Source organism: Camelus ferus, chromosome 9 (genome assembly GCF_009834535.1).
Source record: "Camelus ferus isolate YT-003-E chromosome 9, BCGSAC_Cfer_1.0, whole genome shotgun sequence".
NCBI classification, from domain to species: domain Eukaryota; kingdom Metazoa; phylum Chordata; class Mammalia; order Artiodactyla; family Camelidae; genus Camelus; species Camelus ferus.
The window spans coordinates 65,408,998-65,430,224 of NC_045704.1; the positions used below are offsets into that span (position 1 = coordinate 65,408,998).

General features: G+C 37.7%; 1 protein-coding gene across 1 annotated transcript in view; it reads left to right on the plus strand.

Moving 5' to 3' along the window:
* BTBD8 (BTB domain containing 8) overlaps nucleotides 1–21,227 on the plus strand; it is a 72,706-nt gene that overhangs the window by 41,770 nt on the left and 9,709 nt on the right. Inside the window, 8 exon segments of the mRNA XM_032487081.1 lie at nucleotides 2,247–2,327; nucleotides 3,575–3,671; nucleotides 8,993–9,081; nucleotides 9,514–9,616; nucleotides 14,799–14,981; nucleotides 15,673–15,810; nucleotides 16,702–16,831; nucleotides 19,246–19,307. Of these exon segments, the coding sequence (XP_032342972.1) occupies nucleotides 2,247–2,327; nucleotides 3,575–3,671; nucleotides 8,993–9,081; nucleotides 9,514–9,616; nucleotides 14,799–14,981; nucleotides 15,673–15,810; nucleotides 16,702–16,831; nucleotides 19,246–19,307 (883 nt within the window).

Genomic DNA, 21,227 nt, shown 5'->3' on the forward strand with positions numbered 1-21,227 from the left:
AATCATTGCTGACATTCTGCTGCTGCTGGGGATGCAGGGAGAATAAGACACAAGTCCTGCCCTCACAGAGCTCAGTTTAGGAGGAGAGGTACACAAATATGGTAACAAAGATACTTACAGTTGAGTTTGATAAACGTGATGATGGAAGAGCGTGTGTGTGTGTGTAAATTCCAGTGCATCATGAGCCATTAGATCTTGGGCAAGTTACTTTTTTTCCCCAGCATCCACTCCCATGGGCAGGTTACTTAATTTCAGTTTTTTCATCTATAAAATGAGACTAGTAATAATATATACTATTGAGTTGTCATGATGATTAAATGAGCTAAATGGCATTCAGAATACTTACTAGCTCAGTGACTGGTTCATAATAAATGCTCAATAAATGTTAGTTATTACTTATGTTTAACATTCAGTGATTTCTCTTTTTTTCCCCTTGGGAGCGTTAAGGAAACAATCAGAGATAAAGAGCCACATGTCTCATGTCTGAAATATGAAGTGAGTAGAGAGGGAGAGAATTGCAAGCAGAGTGAACACTGTGTGCTAAGGCGTGGATGCATGAGGAGTTTTCAGCAGTTCACGTGCTGGAAGTGGTAGCTGACTTATCTTGAAACAGCTGTCAGAGAGGGAGAAGCGAAGATCAGATGAGAAAGAACATAGTACACCAAGCTAAGGATTTGGGGACTTTTTTCGTATGTGTTATGGAAAGTTAATTAAAGGGTTTTCAAAGTCAGGGACTAGGTCAGATTTACATTTGAGCAAAGTTGCTCTAATAGCAGTGTGGGAAATAGGATGCCAGGTGGTTATTTCAGGCAAGAAGCCACGTGAGAGGATACTTGCCATAGTACAGATGAGAGAAACTGAGAGGCTGAACCAGGGCAGCGAGAGGGGGAAGCAGACCTGTGGAAGCTGAATTCAAGGACATTTTGAAAGTATAAATGACAGGACATAATGAGGAGGAGAGTTAAGATGAACCTCCAGCCCTGACTTAGGCATTTAGATGGTTGTCGGTCTCCTTTCTGCTGTTCCTGTTTCGTTCACTAGCACTGTTACAGGACTTTCTGTAGCTTGTCCCCTCTCCATTCCTCTGTACCAAGGGAAGTGAATTATCCAGCAACCACTGGTCCTGGAGCAGGAGGAACTCGAGTTGAGGGGTAACTCAATTCCTTTTCTCCTTTCTTCTCTGCTGAACCCATGGTAGGAGGTGATGGGGAGGAGGCCTATCTGCTGTCCATCTCTGCTGTCTGTCCAAATCTTGAGGTGGGGAAGGGGCTAATAAACAGTGTACTTTCTTTCTGTTCAGAATAAGAATCAGCAGAAGGTAGAAGCTTTTTGACAAAAGCTGTTCAAGCAGTAAAGTGCGCTTTAACGCAGGAGCCGGCGTCGACTTGGTTGCTGTGTCTTCTCTGAGACGGCGCCCCTGAGAGAAGGTCGGAATCTGGACACAGACGCGCTGCTTCCCCAGCACCTCCCACCACGGGTCAGCAGAGAAGAAGGGAGAAAAGGAATCAAATTAGCTCTCACCTCCTCCCGGACCGATGGTTGCTGGATAATCCAGTCTCTTGGTACAGAGGAGTAGAGGCTGGGACAGGAGGCAGGAAGTTCTGTAGCAGCGCTACGAACAAAATAATGACAGAAAGAAGACTGGATTTGGGGTGTGGGAGAGGCAGGAAGGAGGACTGTCGTGAATTGAGTCTGAGATCTAGTCTTCGGGGGGACATAGAGATGATCACTTCAGACTGCTTCTTAGATCATATCTGTACTTTTAAATCGGAATGACAAGGGTGTTGGCAGAGCTCAAGCCACCGGATAGGCATTACAATTAAGAAATCTGTAAGGCACAACCAGAATCCTTCTAGTGAACAGAGTTGTCCATCTAGGCCTTAAGCAAGACCAGAGGCCGTTTGTCAAAGATGCTGAGAGGGTTTCTTAATGAGCCAAAGGTTGGACTATGACCTGTAAGGTCCTTTCTAACTTTGTCTATTACTGAAGATGCTAAACAAATAATCAATGAAATTATAATATCCTGATAATATTTTATAGCATAAAAATCCATAGCTGCAGTTATACTTCATTTTAAATTAATGGCATACCTGCATGGACGTCATTTGAAGAATATATTCTTCAGATAAAAATGAGATTTGAACTTTATCTGAGCTAAAAGTTTATGGGAAAATAGAATATATCACTGATAGCAATTAAACCTTAATTATTTCTGGATTTGAGTTTACTTTTCTTTTGTTTTTCAGTATAAGCCATGTAGAAATGAATGTTATGATGCATTTTATGTATGGAGGAACTTTGGACTTTCCAGACAAAGCTAATGTTGGGTATGTATCATTTTTTAATGATTTTAAATATAAAAGTATTAATATTTTGTGGCTTCTGCTTTGCTGAGCTATGTCTCAAAGTGTCAATGAAGTAGAAGCTTCACATTTATTGTCTATTTTGCCGTATCTTGTGTACATTTTGGGAATATCTAAAAACAGTAAGTCACCTTTTAAGGACTAAGTTTCCTTTAGAGGAAAGAATGATCTAGATACTCACAGTGAAAAGATTAAGGAAAGTCTTTATTATACTCCAATTATGTTAGAAAAACCTCATACTTGTTTTGGGAAATAAATAACAGGTTTTTATAAGATAAAATTAATTGAACTTTAATGAACTTTTGAACAATTTTTTTACTACTGTATTTTTAAATTTTAGGGTGTCAAAAGAGAAAGACAAAAACGTAAACTTAACTTGAGAATGCAGACACAGTAAAAACTAAGAGTGAAGCGATTCCGGGGCGCCCTGCTGTGAACGCCGCCCCGGCCGCGCGGCCCTGCGGACAGCGAGCACGCCCCTCGCTCGTCTGGTTTTCTGGACATTCTCCTCTTTTATTGCTGCTCTAACATCAGACAAATGAAGGCTCCTCTTTTAATTTGAAATATTCATTAGTTCCTTTAGTTACAGAGTGAATAAATAAGATTTTGGGGAGAAAGTCTTATGAGTCACAGGAAGTAACTACTGAATTTTTGCCCCTGGAAAGCTCTATGAATTTTATCATGGTATTAAGGCTTGTAGGGCCCTGAGTACCTAAAGTACGTGTGGGTGCTCAGGAATACTTGCCAGTTGGAAGAAGCGACGGAAACCCTCTGAGTTATTGGATGTCATCTCCGGTCTTACGGACATTTGTAGGCATTTTCAATATGATAAACTTCAATTAATTCCCCTCCCCCCAAATTTTTATTATTCATATTTGTTGTGAAGAGTAATAACTTTTATAGCCTAGAAGCCATTTCCTGGGCTTTGCTGTGTACGTCACTGAGACCGTGAGGGGAATAGATTGAAGCATCTCCGGATACACTTCTTGTCATTCTCCACTCATCAAATCAAGTGGCAGTGCTTTCAATTCTTGATCTGTGTCCTTTTAATAATCTGTAAAGAGTATCTGTTATGTAGGGTAGGAAGTTAGAATTCAAATAATTAAGATTATTCTTTTTTCTAAACAAACTATATGTTATCAAGAAATTGCTGTGTATTATGCTGTGGTTTTTACATTGAAGAATTAACAGTGCATCTATTTTTATTTTAGTCAGATACTCAGTATGGCTGATATGTATGGACTAGAAGGATTAAAAGAAGTAGCAATCTATATTTTAAGAAGAGATTACTGTAATTTCTTTCAGAAGGTAATTATTGAGTCTCAGAAATCTTTTACCCAGTGCTTAAAGTCATCCATTATTACCTACTATATTTTTATCTCTGTTAGTATTGTCATTTTAACTAATGGGAACTCTAGTTGAGAAATAACTCTTAGGATATGCTTGCAGAAAACAGAAATTAATTCAGATCATTTTAAGTAAAATAAAGTTGAGGGTGGGGTTTGTTGAAAGGATATGGAAATACCCTGTATAATTCAAAGGTGGTGTCTACAGCTGGGAGTCAGGGTTTGGGACTAAGAGGAAGGAAGATGGGAACCGGGGTGACCTGCTGCGTTTACCAGAGGGCTGTGCGGCAGCACGCCAGCTCTTCCCCCTAAAGGATACCCCGCTTCCTGCCGCTCTCCTTACAGCGTGCACTTGGGGTGGCGCACAGCTTTCTTCTCCTCCTCTCCCCAGGTGCTATGTGAATACTGACTTTTTAATTTTAGTTTATGCAAATGGAAATTTATTGTCTAAAGAAAGGTACTATACTATGCATTTCAAAGCCGTTTTGTACATTACTCTTAAATTCTCCATTGCTTTAATTTACTCTGTGACTATAGGTTATTTTTAATTTTATTATTTATGTTTTTCTACATTTTCTAAATTTTCTACAATGATCATGTATTACTTTTGTGATCAACAAAAAACAAATCTAAAAAGAATTGTCTATATCAGTATTCCCCTCTTATCGGCTACTTGACGCAACAGTATGCATGTGTAACTTGTAACTAGGTAAGGTTAATAATTTTAATAACATTAAATGTAGATGTTTGTGTTGGACAGGACTTTTCCTACCTCTCTGTAAGCTGTAGCTGAGGAATCACCCTGTGTGCTAAAACAGTCGTGAACTGGCTCTACCACCTCTTCAAGAGTTATTGAGAAATAGTTGAACTTCCCAGCTACCTTTAATCAATCATTCATTCCAGCCTCTATAAGAAAGGGAACCAGAAGAAGGAGCCCAGTCTGTGGTGTCCTCAGCTGTGTGGAAAATGAAAGATTCTGGTGAAAGACTTTTCCTTCTCTTTCGTCATCTTCCCAGCTAAGTCAAAGTGAGGAGGGAGATCCAAGCCTGTCCCAAATAAAGGTTAAAGATAGGGCTGTCTGCAGTGAAGAGAGAATGTCTTCTCTTCCCCCAGATGGACATCTGTCACAGCTCTACGACCAGCCCACTCTGGAACTTCTATCAGAGAAGGGAAGGTACTAAGACATTGCTTGGAAGAGCCCGGAATGCGTCTCAGGAACCAGTGAGAATACACTCAAATGTGGAGATTTTAAAGGGAGGCGGAGGCTTGCGGGAGAAGCCAGGACCAGCCTGCTGACTCGGGACAGTAGTTACTGTCACATGTAGAAAAAATAACAGAGTCTATCCATCTCAGTTACACACAGCACCCAGGGAAGGGAATGGACCTCACGATTCCCTGAAGATTAGAAGAAACTGATGCGGGGTCAGATGACACTGTGTCCCACACAGGAATGCACTGAGCATCATGGACCCTAGAAGGCTCTTTATCCACTGAGAGGCCAGGGTGAAGCTCAGTCTGTCCCTTAATAAGCCGTCACAGTAGCAAAGGCCACCAACATCTGATTTAGAGCAGTCAGAGACAGCTTCCCACTACATGCTGGTCACTGGTTAGTTGCATAAGGTGACCAGAGCCATCCACAGCCCTTTCCCCTGGGTGATACCCACAGAAGAGGAGCAGAGGCTGTGCTCCACTCTCCACTCCAGATCTCCCCAGCTCTAGGAGTGGTCAGCAATGGTGAGGAAAAGATTTACATCAGGTATGAGATAGGTGTCTAGTTAGTACTACACTGAATTTCCATACCAGAAGCAACCTGAAGGTACTGGAGTTTGCCCATAATCATTAAACGATTGGGGAAAGGGGGGAATTTGACACAGCATAGTTGACAGCACTAATTGAGGAAAAAAGCTTTATGTTAATATCGCCTTTAAACTGAGACTCCTCGGTAAATCAGTCACAGCAGACATTTAAAAATAATCTCTTTTGTGAGAAGGGGCCAAGATGGCGGAGTAGAAGGACGCTCGTAGCTCACTCTCTCCCACAAATACACCAAAACTCACATCCACGGACCCACCCAGGCATCCAGAGCACCTGCTGAACTCCAACAGAACATCACCATTTTCAAAAGACAAAGACGCCATGAATCTGGTTTTACAGGGGCACCATGACCATGACAGTAGCAAAGGCCACCAACACGTGGACAGCTGCAAGAACAAAGAATTCTTACACCAAGAAGTTTGCAACAACCAACCACACCCCCTCCCCCTTTTTAATATAAAAGGAGCCTGAATTCTGACTTGAGTAGGATGGTTCTCTAAGACATTAGTCTGCTATCTTCTCAGTCTGCCATCTTCTCAGTTTGCCAGCTTTCTGAATAAAGTTGTTATTCCTTGCCCCAACAACAACAACAACAAAAAATAATCTCTTTTGTGGATTGTCTCTGAAACATTGCTGCTGCTTTTAGTGTGTTCATGAGTATACATCGGTTATGGACAGCTTCTTATTCTTTACTTTCAATAACCAACAGGCACATGAAACAAAGCTCAATATCATCATTAGAGAAATGCAAATCAAAACTACAATAAGGTATCACCTCACACCGGTCAGAATGGCCATCATTCAAAAATCCACAAATGACAAATGCTGGAGAGGCTGTGGAGAAAGGGGAACCCTCCTACACTGCTGGTGGGAATGCAGTTTGGTGCAGCCACTATGGAAAACAATATGGAGATTCCTCAAAAGACTAGGAATAAACTTACCATATGACCCAGGAATCCCACTCCTGGGCTTGTATCCAGAAGGAACCCTACTTGAGGATGACACCTGCACCCCAATGTTCATAGCAGCACTATTTACAATAGCCAAAACTTGGAAACAGCCTAAATGTCCATCAACAGGTGACTGGATAAAGAAGAAGTGGTATATTTATACAATGGAATACTACTCAACCATAAAAACTGACAACATAATGCCATATGCAGCAACATGGATGCTCCTGGAGGATGTCATTCTAAGTGAAGTAAGCCAGAAAAAGAAAGACAGATACCATATGAGATTGCTCATATGTGGAATCTAAAAAACAAAAACAAAAACAAACAAACAAACAAAAACAAAGCATAAATACAGGACAGAAATAGACTCATAGACAGAGAATACAGACTTGTGGTTGCCAGGGGGGTGGAGAGTGGGAAGGGATAGACTGGGATTTCAAAATTGTAGAATAGATAAACAAGATTATACTGTATAGCACAGGGAAATATACACAAAATGTTAATGATAACTCACAGAGAAAAAAATGTGACAATGAGTGTGTATATGTCCATGAATGACTGAAAAATTGTGCTGAACACTGGAATTTGACACAACATTGTAAAATGATTATAAATCAATAAAAAATGTTAAAAAAATACAAAAGGCATATTTGTTGCCATTAAAACAACAGAAGATGAAATTTCTTTTTAATTATCAATACTGCATTTTGTTGAAAACTTTTCTCACTATATTTTAACATAGTCTCTATTACTGTGGTAGCAGATATTTGAGAGCAGTTTTGGTTTTTATTGCCCTGATTTTAAGTTTTTTGCTTTACATAATTTAACAATGTATATTTTTATAAATATATTTTTAAACGTGTAATTTTTAACTTGTGGATCTCAGTTACGCAGTTTCTCGGCAGTGACCTGAGGACAGTAAGTCTGTAACAGCGCGCTCTGCAGTAACGTACCTTTGGGTTAATGTGATGGTAGCTGGCCCGGAACTCCTGGCAAGCTAGCTTCAGTCATTTCATTAACTTCACAATCTTGCCTTTTACACAGTTAAAATATTACAACTTCATCTAGGATTATAGTGGGCTTTACATTGTGCTTTTTGCCACTGATTTAATAATATATTTTAGGTAATGATTTACATAAATGTCTTCCCAAATTTTACAAGCAGGTTTTGAAAATGATTAAAGGTCAGTCATCCTATTACATAAACATTTAGGAAGTCTGCATTTCCTTATAAACACACTTCTCGGAAAGCTAGGAATCCCTTTAAGCCCCGGGTCAGTAAACTTCCTCTGTAAAGGCTCGGCAGCTAACGTTAGACTCTGCGGGCGTGCGGCCTGTTGACGCCCGCGCGGCGTCGCCGCTGCAAAGCGGCCGCGGCTGTGCACGGGGTGCGCACGGTGTCCGGTAAAGCTTTGCTCGCACAGACGGTGAGCTGGCCTTGGTCCGCAAGCTGGTTTGCCCGCCTTTGCTTTACGCAGCAGATTATTTTGCATTTTAATATTTTTTGTGGGAGTTATTCTTACGATACACATCAAGTAGGGGCTTTGTGTGCTGTCGGCTGGACATGCCTCCGTAGAACGAGACTGCTGTGCTGCCTCACTTCTGTGCTCACGGTTACGATTTTTCATGCTTCTCGGTGCTCTTAGGTTGTCAACACCAGTTGTCTCTTCCCTCACACTAGTCTGATCTTGCCTGAAGTGCGTTAGAAAACCAACTTACTTACCCTAGTAGAATTGTCACTGCATAATTGATACAATGATAGCCACTTCTGATTTGGGGACAGCTTAGCATACCTCCGGTTACCTCAGAGGGAGTAACTAAGTTGTTGATATGCAAAACAGGATATTTATGTTCAGTTTCCTAAATACTGTGTAACACCTTTAGGAGAAGGGTATTAGAAAGTCAAATTAATAGCAATTCAGAATTTAAAAATTTAGGAACTGAGAATACATGGCACAAGCAGTATGTAGCACATATGGAGGCCTTAACACCAAGAGCAGGGAGCTGTTTTTCACTACTTGTATCTACACTTTATTTATTTATTGTTTTAGTTCAGTACTTCTGTATATGTGCTTTTAAAAAAATATTTTTACATAATGATGATCTAATTAAATGCTGTGGTTTTTATCTGAGGATAAAAAAAAAATAGTAGGGCCTCCCATTGCATGTGCTCTTAGAGTTACACTCATTACTTTAGGAAGCAGATTAGGCCATATGGTTGTATTGCAATGTGCCATGCTAGGAATCACTATACCACTTTTACTCTAGACCATATTTAAGCTAAAAGAAATTAGAATAAAAATTGTTTGCGTTTTGGCAGCTAAAAGAGCTCAAATGCTATTCTGTGAAACTAAAGGTTATCAGAGATACTTGATTTTAAAAGAATAACAGACTTTTGAATTACATTGTGTATTCTGCAGTTTAGATATATAAATCAGATCATTTTTATGAACCAAATACTTTTAACCTCTGTAAGCCAAAAAAGAATAAATGTAGTGTTTTCTATCAATTTTAGCCTGTTCCCAGAAGGTTGGCATCTGTACTAGAATGCCTGATTATTGCTCATTCAGTTGGAGTGGAAAGTCTTTTTGCTGACTGCATGAAGTAAGTGCTCTGAAGTAGTGCTCATACCATTAATTTAGTGATTTTGTTCTTCCATTCTCCTATTTTCTGGGAAATTTTAGACTTGGCCTATTTTCTTGGGCACAGTGTAAGAAGCTTAATGCTTAACTAGTTGCAGCAACTGAGGAGAAGTATTGATTTAGATATTGCTCTAGATGCTTGGGTCAATTTTATTTTAGCTGAACCTTGGTTACTTACAGTTCAAATCTATGTACATAATCCAAAGTGGATTTAAAATATGTGTTTACAGAAGAGAGATAGTTAAGTCCGTTATAGCACTCACAAAATTAACTGTTAGGGTTAGTCAAAACATATATATGTAAAACTTACATCATTGAAAACCAAAGTGTTACTGAATATTTTAACGAAAAATACTTTTATTTCTCTAACTTGGGGTAATTTGATTTTTAACAGGTGGATTGTAAAGCATTTTGCAAGATTTTGGTCTGAGAGAAGCTTTGCAAGTGTACCTCCTGAGATTCAGAAAAGTTGTCTTAATATGTTGATTCAGTCCTTAGTAAGTATAATCTGAATATCCTTGTTTGTGTTTGTCATCAAAAAGTTTATTAAATTTATATAGATACTTTCAGTGTTTTAAATACAAATGTAGAATTATATTATGGAAGCAAGATGAGGGAACCAATTCCAGATAACCCAGAACCAATTTGGAGAACCTGTTTTTAAGACTCTGTTCCTCTGTACCAAATACATTGTCAGAATTCAGAGAAGCAGAACCACTGTATATATTGGTTCATGAACAAAAGGGGTATGGTACCAGGGATGGAGGTTATGCATTGGCTCAGTAACGTGGACCTCCACTCACTAAGGTGGATTTGAGCACAACACAGACTATGGCACCATTCCCTGAGAGGACCAGCCATCTACCTGGTTGCAGGTTCATTACGTTGGACCACTTCATCATGGAAAAGGCAATGCTTTGTTCTCAGTGGAATAGACAGTTGCTCTGGATATGGATTTGCCTTCCTTACTCCCAGTGTTTCTGGTAAAACTGCTATCCATGGACTTACTGCCTTTTCCACCATCCTAGTATTCCACACAGCATCACTTCCGACTAAAGAACTCACTTCACAGCAACTGCAGTATGTCAGTGGGCCCATGCTAATGGCTGTCGCCTGTCTTACCCCGTTCCCTGTCATCCGGAAGCAGCTGCCTTGACAGAATGAAGGATTGATCTTGTGAAGACTCAGTTACAGTGCCACTAGGTCTAGTGCCTCAAGGGCACATTACAACACCGTAATAGCAAAAACTGGAAACAATGTGAACATTTACAGGTAGAGGACTGTTTGTATGGGGAGGAAGAGAGCAGGGAGGAGGAGTGAGCAGAAGAGAGAAAGGTGTGAGGAAAGTTAGGATTTGTAATTACTTGAACTATTTCAGAACATGATTAAATACTCTGTTTCAAAAACAAGTGCTTTGTTTAAGCCCTTTTTAAAAAGCAGATTTTGAAGAGTTTGTAAAGGTAGGAAAAGTAAAACAAAAACAGGAGCAGGGATAGTCCAGGGTGAACCTGAGGTCACACGCATTGTGCTGTCAGTCCTGAGGCCTAAAGGCAACTGGGGGCCTGTTTGATTTGCACAATGTCCTAAGTACTAAATAGTGTGAGTCAGAGTGTTTATTCAATACATGCTGTTAGGACAACAACCAGGAAGCTGCTGGAAAAAAGTTAAGTTGGATCTATACATCACATCCTGGCACGCCAGTATATATTCCAAACGGATCAAAGATTTGTAAGTAAGGAAAATGAAACCATTAAAATACTACAATATGACTATAAGTCAGTAAAAAATACACTAAACCCTGGGAGAATTATTTTGTAACCTGATCAGGGGAGTGGGGATACAAAATTCAGAAGCCATAAAAGAATTTGGTTACATAAAAAATGCAATATTTCTATATAGTAGAAACTACCGTAAGCAAAGTCAAAAGACAAGTGACACTTCATACCATACTCTTGTTCTAAATTTTGTAGTATCAAGAGTTCCTACAAGTTGATTTTTAAAAAACAGCTAAACATAGGATACGATTAGATAGTTCACAGAGAAAAATACAGATGCCTCTTAATTTGATGTACAAATCCTCAACTTCATTTATTTAAGAGAAATGGATATTGAAATTAATGTCAAACCATTTTCTACATTTTACTATTTAAAAGAAGGGGAATTTGTACTATGTTAACAAGGATGTAGAGAGTAAATACTCCTGTTCATTCCTGGGAAGAGTATAAATTAGCACAACTTTTGCTGTGGCTCTCAGTTTTCAAACGTTTTTTGACTGTGACCCAGAGCACGTTCTTTACATTATAACTCAGGACACTCACATGTAGAACGGAAAGAAGCTTCAAAAAGAATACTTCCCATTATTACACATGGTATTCTGGTATTTTCTATTTTTCTCTTTTATATCTTTTGGTGGTGGTTGTTTTCTAGGGCTGATTATAAGCCACTAAATATATTTCTGTAGGTTGCTAGGGGAGAAAACTAGCAGTTTGGACAACAGTGCTCCGTTGAGTACACACTGGCAATGTTTTGGATTCTCCTGGTGCCTCACCTCATACCCTCTTGGTCCACGTGTGTCCTCCAGCCATTGCTGCAGCACCCGGCTGCACACGAGTGTAACCTGAGAGCGTTCTCCCTCGGCCACATCACACATTATTCTCACTTTCTGTCCCGAGGCCTCACTGTTACTCCACACAGGGTACCTACAGCTGCGCAAACCTGAAAGTAGAAGGGAATTAACATCTCAGAGGACATACCTTGACTAATGAAGAGATGGGAACCCATAGTTAAACGTTTCTCTGATCTGTCCCTTGGGTGAATAATTCAAAGTGTGTTCTCTGTGGCTCTTCAGAGGGTCCCCAGCAAGACGGATCCCTGGTTGCCTACAATAGGAAATGCCGTACTCAAACTTTAATGTATATCCAGAACACTTCGAGATCGTGGTTAAATGTCAGTTCTCATTCAGTAAAGTCGGGGGCGGAGCCTGAGATTCTACCTTTCTAACAAGCTCTAGGTGATGATGCTGCAGATCACGTTTTGAGGAACAAGGAGCTAGAAAACATACCTTTCCCTCTGCCCTGTCTCGCTCTCCCAGTGCCTCAGATGCTCTTGGGATCACTAGCATACAAACCTATTTCTCAGGCTCGGTTACATGCAGAACCCAGGATAAGACAAGCAGCATTGACCCAGCAATTCTATTTCTAGGGATTTATCCTGTAGATACGTTCACATATGTGTGAAATGATGTTATCCACAAGGTCGTTCACTGCAGCACTGTAACAGCAGAAACTGGAAACAGTGTAAACGCGTACAAGTAGGACTTACGATATGTCCATATTATGAACTGGTACATAGCTATTAAAACAGTAACAGGCTCTTTATATTCTGGTGAGAAAAATACTCAAAATGTATGCTAAGTATAAAGGGCAGCGTACAGAGCGCTGTGCGTATTAGTGCCTCCATCTCAGTAAGATTAGGGGAAAGTTACATTTTTTGTTTGTGTATGCATAAAGTAACTAGAAAAATACAGAAAATAAATAATATTGATTGGAAAAAGGGAAACTAAGTGGCTTGGGACAAGAAGGAGCAGGAGACTTCGTAGTAATGCCTTTTATATAGTTTTGAAGTTTGAATTCTGTGCTATGTTAACTATTGAATTTAAAACTTTGTGGGTTTGGTCTAGAAGTGTATTACATTTTCTTTCTTCTTTGAACCTCAGGCTACTCTAACATTTAATGTTATCACATATTCAGATCAGTATGGAATCAGATCCCATACTATCTGTTATCATTTATGTCCGTATTTTAGTTTTCTAATACATTTCAAGCTAAATGATGACAATTATACTCTACATTTGTATTTTTTAAAAAATGCTACTGTCAGAGCACGTAACATTCTGTGTATAGGAGGCACTTTGTAGGTACCTGCCACGTTTATTTGGATACCCTGTACTTGTCTCTAATACCAGAACAATCCCTATAGTAGAGCAAATTGGGCTTATTGCCTAAAACTCACAGTAATTGCACAGTTACTCAGGAAGTCACCAGGGGAGGGAAGGATGATAGTACTAAAAAAAAAAAAGACTTGAATTATAGCAAAGTTTGATTTTTTTTTTTGTACTCAAATAAATAAAGCAGGGGAAGTATGTAATACATTTTGGAAGAATTCTTGGTAAATGGGTGAACTTTTTAAAGTTTTGAAATTCCAGGATTAAACTTAATTTAGCTTAGGAATTCACTTATAGACTCAGTCTCTGATGATACTCAGAGATCAACAAATGCTGAGTGTTTCCTTTGGCCCAGTTCTATACTGGCCCATGGATACAAGGGTGAGCCCAAACAGACGTGGTTTCACATTCAGTAAACATACAGCCTAGTGAGAGAGATGGGTATTAATCAGATAGTTATTTCATGATTAAGTACAAATGAATTCAGTGCTCTAAAGAGAAGGGCCAGGTTCTCTGATGGCATGTATACAAGGAATCTGATGTAGGTGTATAAATCAGGGAGGACACAGCGCTTGAGTTGAAAGCTGAAGGGTACAGCTGGTGTGCAAAGTTTACATCATGCATCCTGCGTTAAGGATTTCAGTCTGTCATTTCTAGGTTTACCAGTTACTTATTGCTGTGAACAAACCACCCCAAAACTAAGTGACTTTAAACCATACTTTATTCTCTGTGGGTTCACTGCATGGTTCTTCTGCTTACCTTGCCTGAGCTCAGTCCTGCAGCTGCTTTCAGCTGGTGGCTAAGTGGGAGCCTGGGCCTCCCGCTCCATGTGGTCTTTTTTACCAGGCTTCTTTATGGCTCCATGGTGCCCCAGAACCAAGAGCGTAAAGAGTGTGCAAGGCTGCTTGAGGCACAGGCTCTGAAACGTGCACACCACTGTCTGTGCAAGCAAGTGGAAAGGCCAGTCTCGATTCAAGGGAAGAGGAAACAGATTCCACCTCTTCATGGATGCATTTACAAAGAATTTGTGCCATGTTTTTCAATCTACTATAATCAGTCAGGGAACTATTTATTCAAGTTATTTCCTAAGCATTGTTTTAAGAACTAGAATCAAACATGAATAAGATACAGCAATTTACAAGTTGCCATTTTTTTTCTCTTCCTTGGAGCATATGGTATTTGTGAATTATTCCATTTTTCATGGAGATCAGTATTTGTGAACATTTTTCCTATGGCATAAAAATGAGTCATTATTAAATAAATAAAATATAAAAAGAAGAGTCTTACCTAATTAGAGAAGAAGAAAGTCACTGGGGATTATAAGTAATTTTTAGCCTTTCTAAATTTGTAATAAAGATCATGTATTTTATAGTCAGAAAAGAATTAAAGCTATGTCAGTGTAGCCATGCAGTTATGAATAGCATCTGTAAGCACAAACAGTAATTCAGTAGTGAAGATCTCAGGGAGGTCACGTTTTCCCTTGCAGTTGTAACTTAGCTCTCAGGTTTGTTTTAGCTCTTTTTAAAGGTGATTTGTTCCCAGCTCACAGTTTGCACTCTGGGGTAATTCTGAACGAATGAATAAATATGTGAAGCGAATGACAAAGATACTAGCTACCTGGAATCTTGCTTTTTGCAGGAAACATCACAAGAAAACAAAAGTATTTTATTTGCTTGGAAAGTTATTTTTATGAACAGTAATCTAACTTTTCCCCCTAATATTTTTAAAATTATAAGAATGATAAGAATGCTGCTTTTCTTCTGATGGAAAGCGACAGGCTGATCATCAGTTTACCCAGAGTGAAGTGGACAGAAGCAGCACTGGCTATGGCATCCCAGCTCCAGGAAGAATGTATTGCGTTTATTACAGGAAACTTCCCCAAGATCATTCAGAGTGAAAATTTTGCTGTTCTCTTACAGGTACTGCGTCTAAAATTAGAGCCCACATTTAGTCCCATCTTTGTGTTCTGATTATAATTATGTAAGAGTTTTCCAATGCAGGTTGCCTTTGATTAAATTAGTACGACTTAAATAAATTCCACAGCAGATGGCATGTTTGCATAGGATTTAGAGCAGTGATGGACAGGATTTTTGGCTCATAAGATAAAGAAGGGAGGAGGGGACAGGTCTGAGTGCCCTGGCAAGGCACAGCGTAACCCTCGCCAACCCCAGCCCTCAATCAGCATAAGCCATATTTTAGAAATGGAAGTCATAAAGATATTGTTTTGGTCAGTAATACGGTTATGATCCATGCCAAATTCTCGTCTTACTGATGACCCACTTTCTCTAAATTTAGTTATTGAATAAAGAACTTCTATTACTTATTTCTAGGCTCTGTTTTAGGACTATTTTGGCTCTTAAGAACAGTCTGTGTGTGTGTGTGTGTGTGCACGCACAGATATTTTTAACAGAGGAAAAGGATCAGTATAATATTTATTACTATAATTGTGTAATTGTAACAATTATTGTATTATTATTAACAGAGGAAATAAGGTTTCTGGTTGACTTCATACCGCCAGTTATGATGGACTGTCTGCTGTTGCGCCAGACTTCCACATTTCTTACATATTTGCATGTATTCCTATTAAACGTCAATTTCTGTGTTTTGTAGTCACAAGCAATGAGTAGCACAGCTGATCTGTTGGAAAAAATTTTAAAAGCAATTGAAGGAAACATCACCACCGAGAATAGCTGCTCTCTTCTTATGGCTCTGGACACGTTACTGAGCTCTGACAGTACAAAGGAAATGGTACTGAATGTCATAAAACTCATTAAAATGATATATTTGAACTATGTCAAGATTTTTAAATATATACACATTTTAAATGTCGCATAACTGATTTAAACTAAGTGTTTGATACCTGGGGTTGGTGATAGTATTTTGTGTATATTTAGAATTTTTCATAATATAAATTTTTTTAATTTCATTTACCTCTAAGTGGACTTACAAAAGTTTAGAATCTGGAAGTTTGGCTGGCTAATTCTAAACATAGTTTGGTACTTATCAGTATTAATTGGTACAGCATAACTTTAGTATTTCTCCCCAGTCACTATATTAAATTTCCTGAATATTAGACTTAAGGAATTTTAAATATTTTTTTAGAGTTTTAATCATCAGTGTCTTTTAGTTTTATAATATACTCTTAATTCCTTTTTGTCTTCAGAAAAATCATTTAAAATTGGATTAACTGGGGAAAAGCAAAATTAAAATATTTATTTTTAAATGCAGTTAATCAATGGTAATTAATAAACTAATTGCATATTATTGACATCTTGTATTTGTTCAACAAGAATGATAAAAAATTGTTCATCATATTTATTATGACTGCATAGAGTATTTGACCTTGTAATGTCACAGTTGATTTGAAAAGGCTATGGAAGGTATTCACATAAAGGCCACTGGTGGTTTAAATCAATGTTTGGTTAAAAGGATAAGGTCGAAAGGATAAGGTTCCTGTTCATTATAAAATTTGTTGTTGAAGGGTAAGCCTTCATAAATAACTTGTATCTGACGATCTTAAAAATCTAAGTGGTGACATCATTGATCTAGCTTAGGAGTAAGGAGCTTCGGAAAGGAATAATGACTGGTTGCTATGACAATGTGGCTCTCACCAGCTGCTGATTTGTTGCTTGAACACAGGGTTTTACGTGCAAGATCCAGGCTCTGCGTGATAAGCTGTGGATCTTCCTGGTTCAGTCTTTCTACGCTGTTCGTCACACAGAAAGCTGGAAGCTGATGAGCACAGATGATCAACAGAAAATCCAAGCAGGTATGTTAGCCTTGAGATTTTTTATTCTTATAATTGTGACAAGAGATATTTTGAGGGAATTCTAATAAGTGATAGGATTAACGTTTGTTTGCTTCTGTTCAGTAATAGCTTGCTAATTGAAAGTAGTGATTTTTTCAGGCAGTTTTAATAAATCATGCTTTTATTCTGTTCTTAGGAAATAAAACTCATTTACTTTAATATATATATATGCAATTCTACTTTATATTAGCAACAATGTTCTAGCCAAATCTGCTTAAAAGCATTCTTGTAGAGAGATTAGAAGTGCTGGAAAATGTAACCCATATAAAACAGATTACCAAGCATACTTTCTCTCCCTTTTTAAGTATATTTTTTCATAAAGCTTTTCCACCTTTTGCATAAGATACCCTTCCTTGTGGTTTTGCCTAGATTAGATGCTTTATTTCACAATTGATTGGTTCAGTGATATGCTGTGTGCTACTGCGGAGTGTCCCTCAGGAGCTGCACAGTGGTCTCTGACATTTAATAGGTACCATTTTAAATAATAGTATTGAACAAAAGATGTATATTGCTCAGTGCTCAGACTGTGTATTTGTTTCTAAAATATTAAAATAAAAAATTGAGGGTGTGGAAATGAAAATGGCTTCATGACTGTTTTGGACCTTAGGAAAAATATTGACAGATTCAGCAAGTATACTTTTAAAAACATTTTAAGAGACTATATGAAGCAAGCATTATGAAGCAAGCACTTTTGTACTATAAAAATGGAAGCCATATGTGATATAATATATTCTTGATAGTATATAGATATGTTAAATTCATTAATGGTTTAGTCAGAATATGATTTGCTCTGTCTTGCATTAGGAGCATAACACGATACTGTAGCTAGATGTGATCTCAAGAACACTTTTCAAAAAAGTACCAACAAAATAATAAAACAACAAAATCCATGAAACAAGAAGAATCATGAGATGGTTTTTAGAAATTGGAATTTTTTTCCTTGTGGCTATTTCTGTACTGATTTGTAGATGACAGTTCATCTATACTATAAAATCTATACAGGGTGAAGAAACTAGATTAGCATTCCATGAGTAGGTTTTATTCAGCTCTCTTCTGATTGGGATTAAACTTTATTTTTTCTCCATTTTTAAGAGGATTTCATAGTTAGATTGGGCAGCAAACAATATTCACCATCTTTAATTCTTCAAAGTGCTAATTTAATGTACATATGAATACATATATACACATACATATCCAAAACAAAATGTGACTAGTAATCCAATTAATTGTCAAAAATAATTTTTAATGGATTATATCAGTGTAAAAATAATTTTTTAATCTTAAATATGTTGAATTATAATGAGTCCTGACTTATGCATAATTACTGCTTTGGGAAAACCCCGATAAAGGAGTGTAGGTTGTCTTTGTTATAACATTTCTTATGTTCTAGTTTGAGTAACTGACCTGTGGGAGAATTTCCTCCTGTGTATTTTTGTGCAAAGTCATTTGCTAAGTACAAACCAGTCCTTGTAATGCTATTTCTAGGATTCTGCTTTGTCTTATAGCAGTTTCTATAGAATAGAGATAGTGGAAGATGCATCATAGAGTTACAGAAAATTTAATGTATTTTTTCATCAGCTGTTTTAATAAAAATAAAATAAATTTTGGAAGTTATATATATATATCTATTTCTTCAAAATACATTTTAAAGCCACATAACCTTCAAAAGGAAGAAATATATTATCTAAACTATATTTATAGCTCTCATACTGTTATTCCTATATATTTTCCTGACGTCATTTAAATTTATATTTGAACATAAATATGAGTTCCCCAATAATTCTCATGTAAACTTAATCTATAAAGTGAATTTTTTATGTAAGTCTAAGAAGAATGATAGAGGTTTAAGGACTATCTCTTATTTTCAACAAAACCTTATTTTTTTCTCTTTACTCCTTCCTCATAACATACCTGCAGAAACAGAAATTTTTTACCTGAGTATTTTTACATTTTTAGGATAAATATTTTCTCATATTTAGTAGTTTATAAAATATTACATTTGCCACAATCTGTAATATTTTTGAAATCTGGAAAACTAGCTAAAAGAAACCAGTTATCTCTAAAATTTCACAGCTTGAGAAAATTCTGGGTTTTTGTAAATGTATAAATCTTCTCTGTGAGACTAGAGGTTTCTCATTTATTAATTTTAATAACATACAATCCATAGGGACAAGAAGGTAAGATTCAAAATGAGGTTCTTTGAGAACAATTATATAATATAACAGGGAATTACTTATGTGTACTAGATTGGTTTCAGCATTTAAAAAATTATTTCCATCAAGATACAACCTTTTTTTGCTAATTACTATTTTCCCTCATGTCTGTGGTGATAACAATGCTTCCTATAAAAATAAACTGCTTTTTTTTTTCTACAGCTGCATTTGACAAAGGTGATGATCGAAGACTTGGCAAAAAGCCTGTATTCAGCAGCTCTCAGGTAAACTTTTATACTTTTATAGGTCCAGATGAAAAAAGAGAACAAATAATTTAAATTTTATAATTTTATATTTCAGAATAATTTTTAAACTTTTCTTTCATTAATTAAAGCTGTTTCTTGATGGAAATAATTTTGAGCCTTTTTTAATCAAGTGAACATTTCATAAGGTTTAAAATGATATGCATTTTTTGATATGCATTTTGATATGCATTTTTGATATGCATTTTTATATGCATTTTTGATACCCAGCTGGCATGGGAAGTGAAGTATCATCTATCTTTTTTATTTCCTTGAAAACCTTTTTGGCAACTAGCATATTGGAACTATTCCAGTTCAGAAAGTGTCTAGAATTTTAGGTGTAATTCCATGTCCATTTTTCTAATTAACCTACTTCTTACAAAAGATTTCAGTTGTCCCAGTTTTCTCTATACTAAGATTTTAATTCACATAATATATTCTTGGCGTGAAAAAGACAATTAATACCAAGAGTACAGTTGTGTTCACTTTACAGGTTACTTGGTGCATTTATATGAGATATCTAAAATGGTTGAACTCTAAAAAACAAAGTAGAATGGTGGCTGCCAGGGGCTGGGACAAGAAAGAGGGGAATAGTTGTTTAAAGGGTATATACAGTTTCAGTTTTGAAAGATGAAAAAGTTCCAGAGATGTGTTGCACAACAAGGCACATACAGTTAACATGACCATACTGCCCATTTAAAAATAGTTAAGATGGTAAATTTTATGTTATTTGTTTTTTATTATACACATGCACACACACACACATAAGTTACTTGGTATATTCATAACATGAAACACATTTTTATTCCCTCAAAATGTTACTAATGATGGTTAGAGTTCCAACCTAGCTAACTTACAGATGGTCACTTAATCAAATATATTTGAAGTAAGAAGTTATACTAACCTAGACATGCATTACAATGATATGGAGACATACACTGAGAGTTCATTTGGAATGCAAAGAATATATTGCCCTTGCAAGAGTGGAATAGGGAACCTTTCTTCCTTATCAGCCAGTAGGTCAGAACTCACACAACTCCAAGCCGCAACCAGGAGATCTTACAGCTTGAGGCAGAGGTCAAGCTCCAAATGTCTTTGGTGAGAAGCTGTAGGATGCTGGAGGTTTTTGCTAGTAGACTTCCTAGGATTACTGCCCTAAGTGTGTGGCACAGTATTTTCCAGCTCCATCATAGCTGGACCACATGTTCCATCATACGTTCCATCTATGAACACCTAGTGTCAACTGAGTTTGAGAACTGCCACACACCACAGCTCCTGTCAGAGAGCAACGACACACATCAGCACCTGGAGCTCGGCAGAACACGACAGGAAAGGACACTTTTGAATTTCATTTGCCCCAGAATTTCCTCAAAATTTTATAACCATGGAACACCACTGGACTTGCTCTCGATCCCGTTTAAGCATATTACACAGTTCTACACAACATCCTCTAGGAAATGGCATCTTAGGACATTTTTTCCTACGTCCTCTGTTCCCTCTTATCCTGTGTGTGTGTTTTAAGGCCCCCAGGAATTAGCCCACCTGCCTGCCTTTCCCCGGTTCTGCTGACTGACTGCTATCAACCAGGATTCTCCTCCTTCCTTGCCTTACAGTGAAAGAGAACAAAATCTCATCTCCCGTCCTTAGTTCCTGACTTTCAGGTGTTCTGAGGGTTTACACTGTTAACCACACTGGGAAGAAAAGAGGCTAATGTGTTCCCCTCCGAAAGGCAGTGATGTCCTGAAATGGATGGTGGACATAAAATCAGAAGAGTTCAGGTCTTGACTTCACATTTATTATGTGTCATCTGTGAGTCTTAGTTTGCTTATCTGTAAAACAGTAATAAAACCTAGACAGGTCAGGTGGGGAGGGTGTAGCTCAGTGGTAGAGCACATGCTTAGC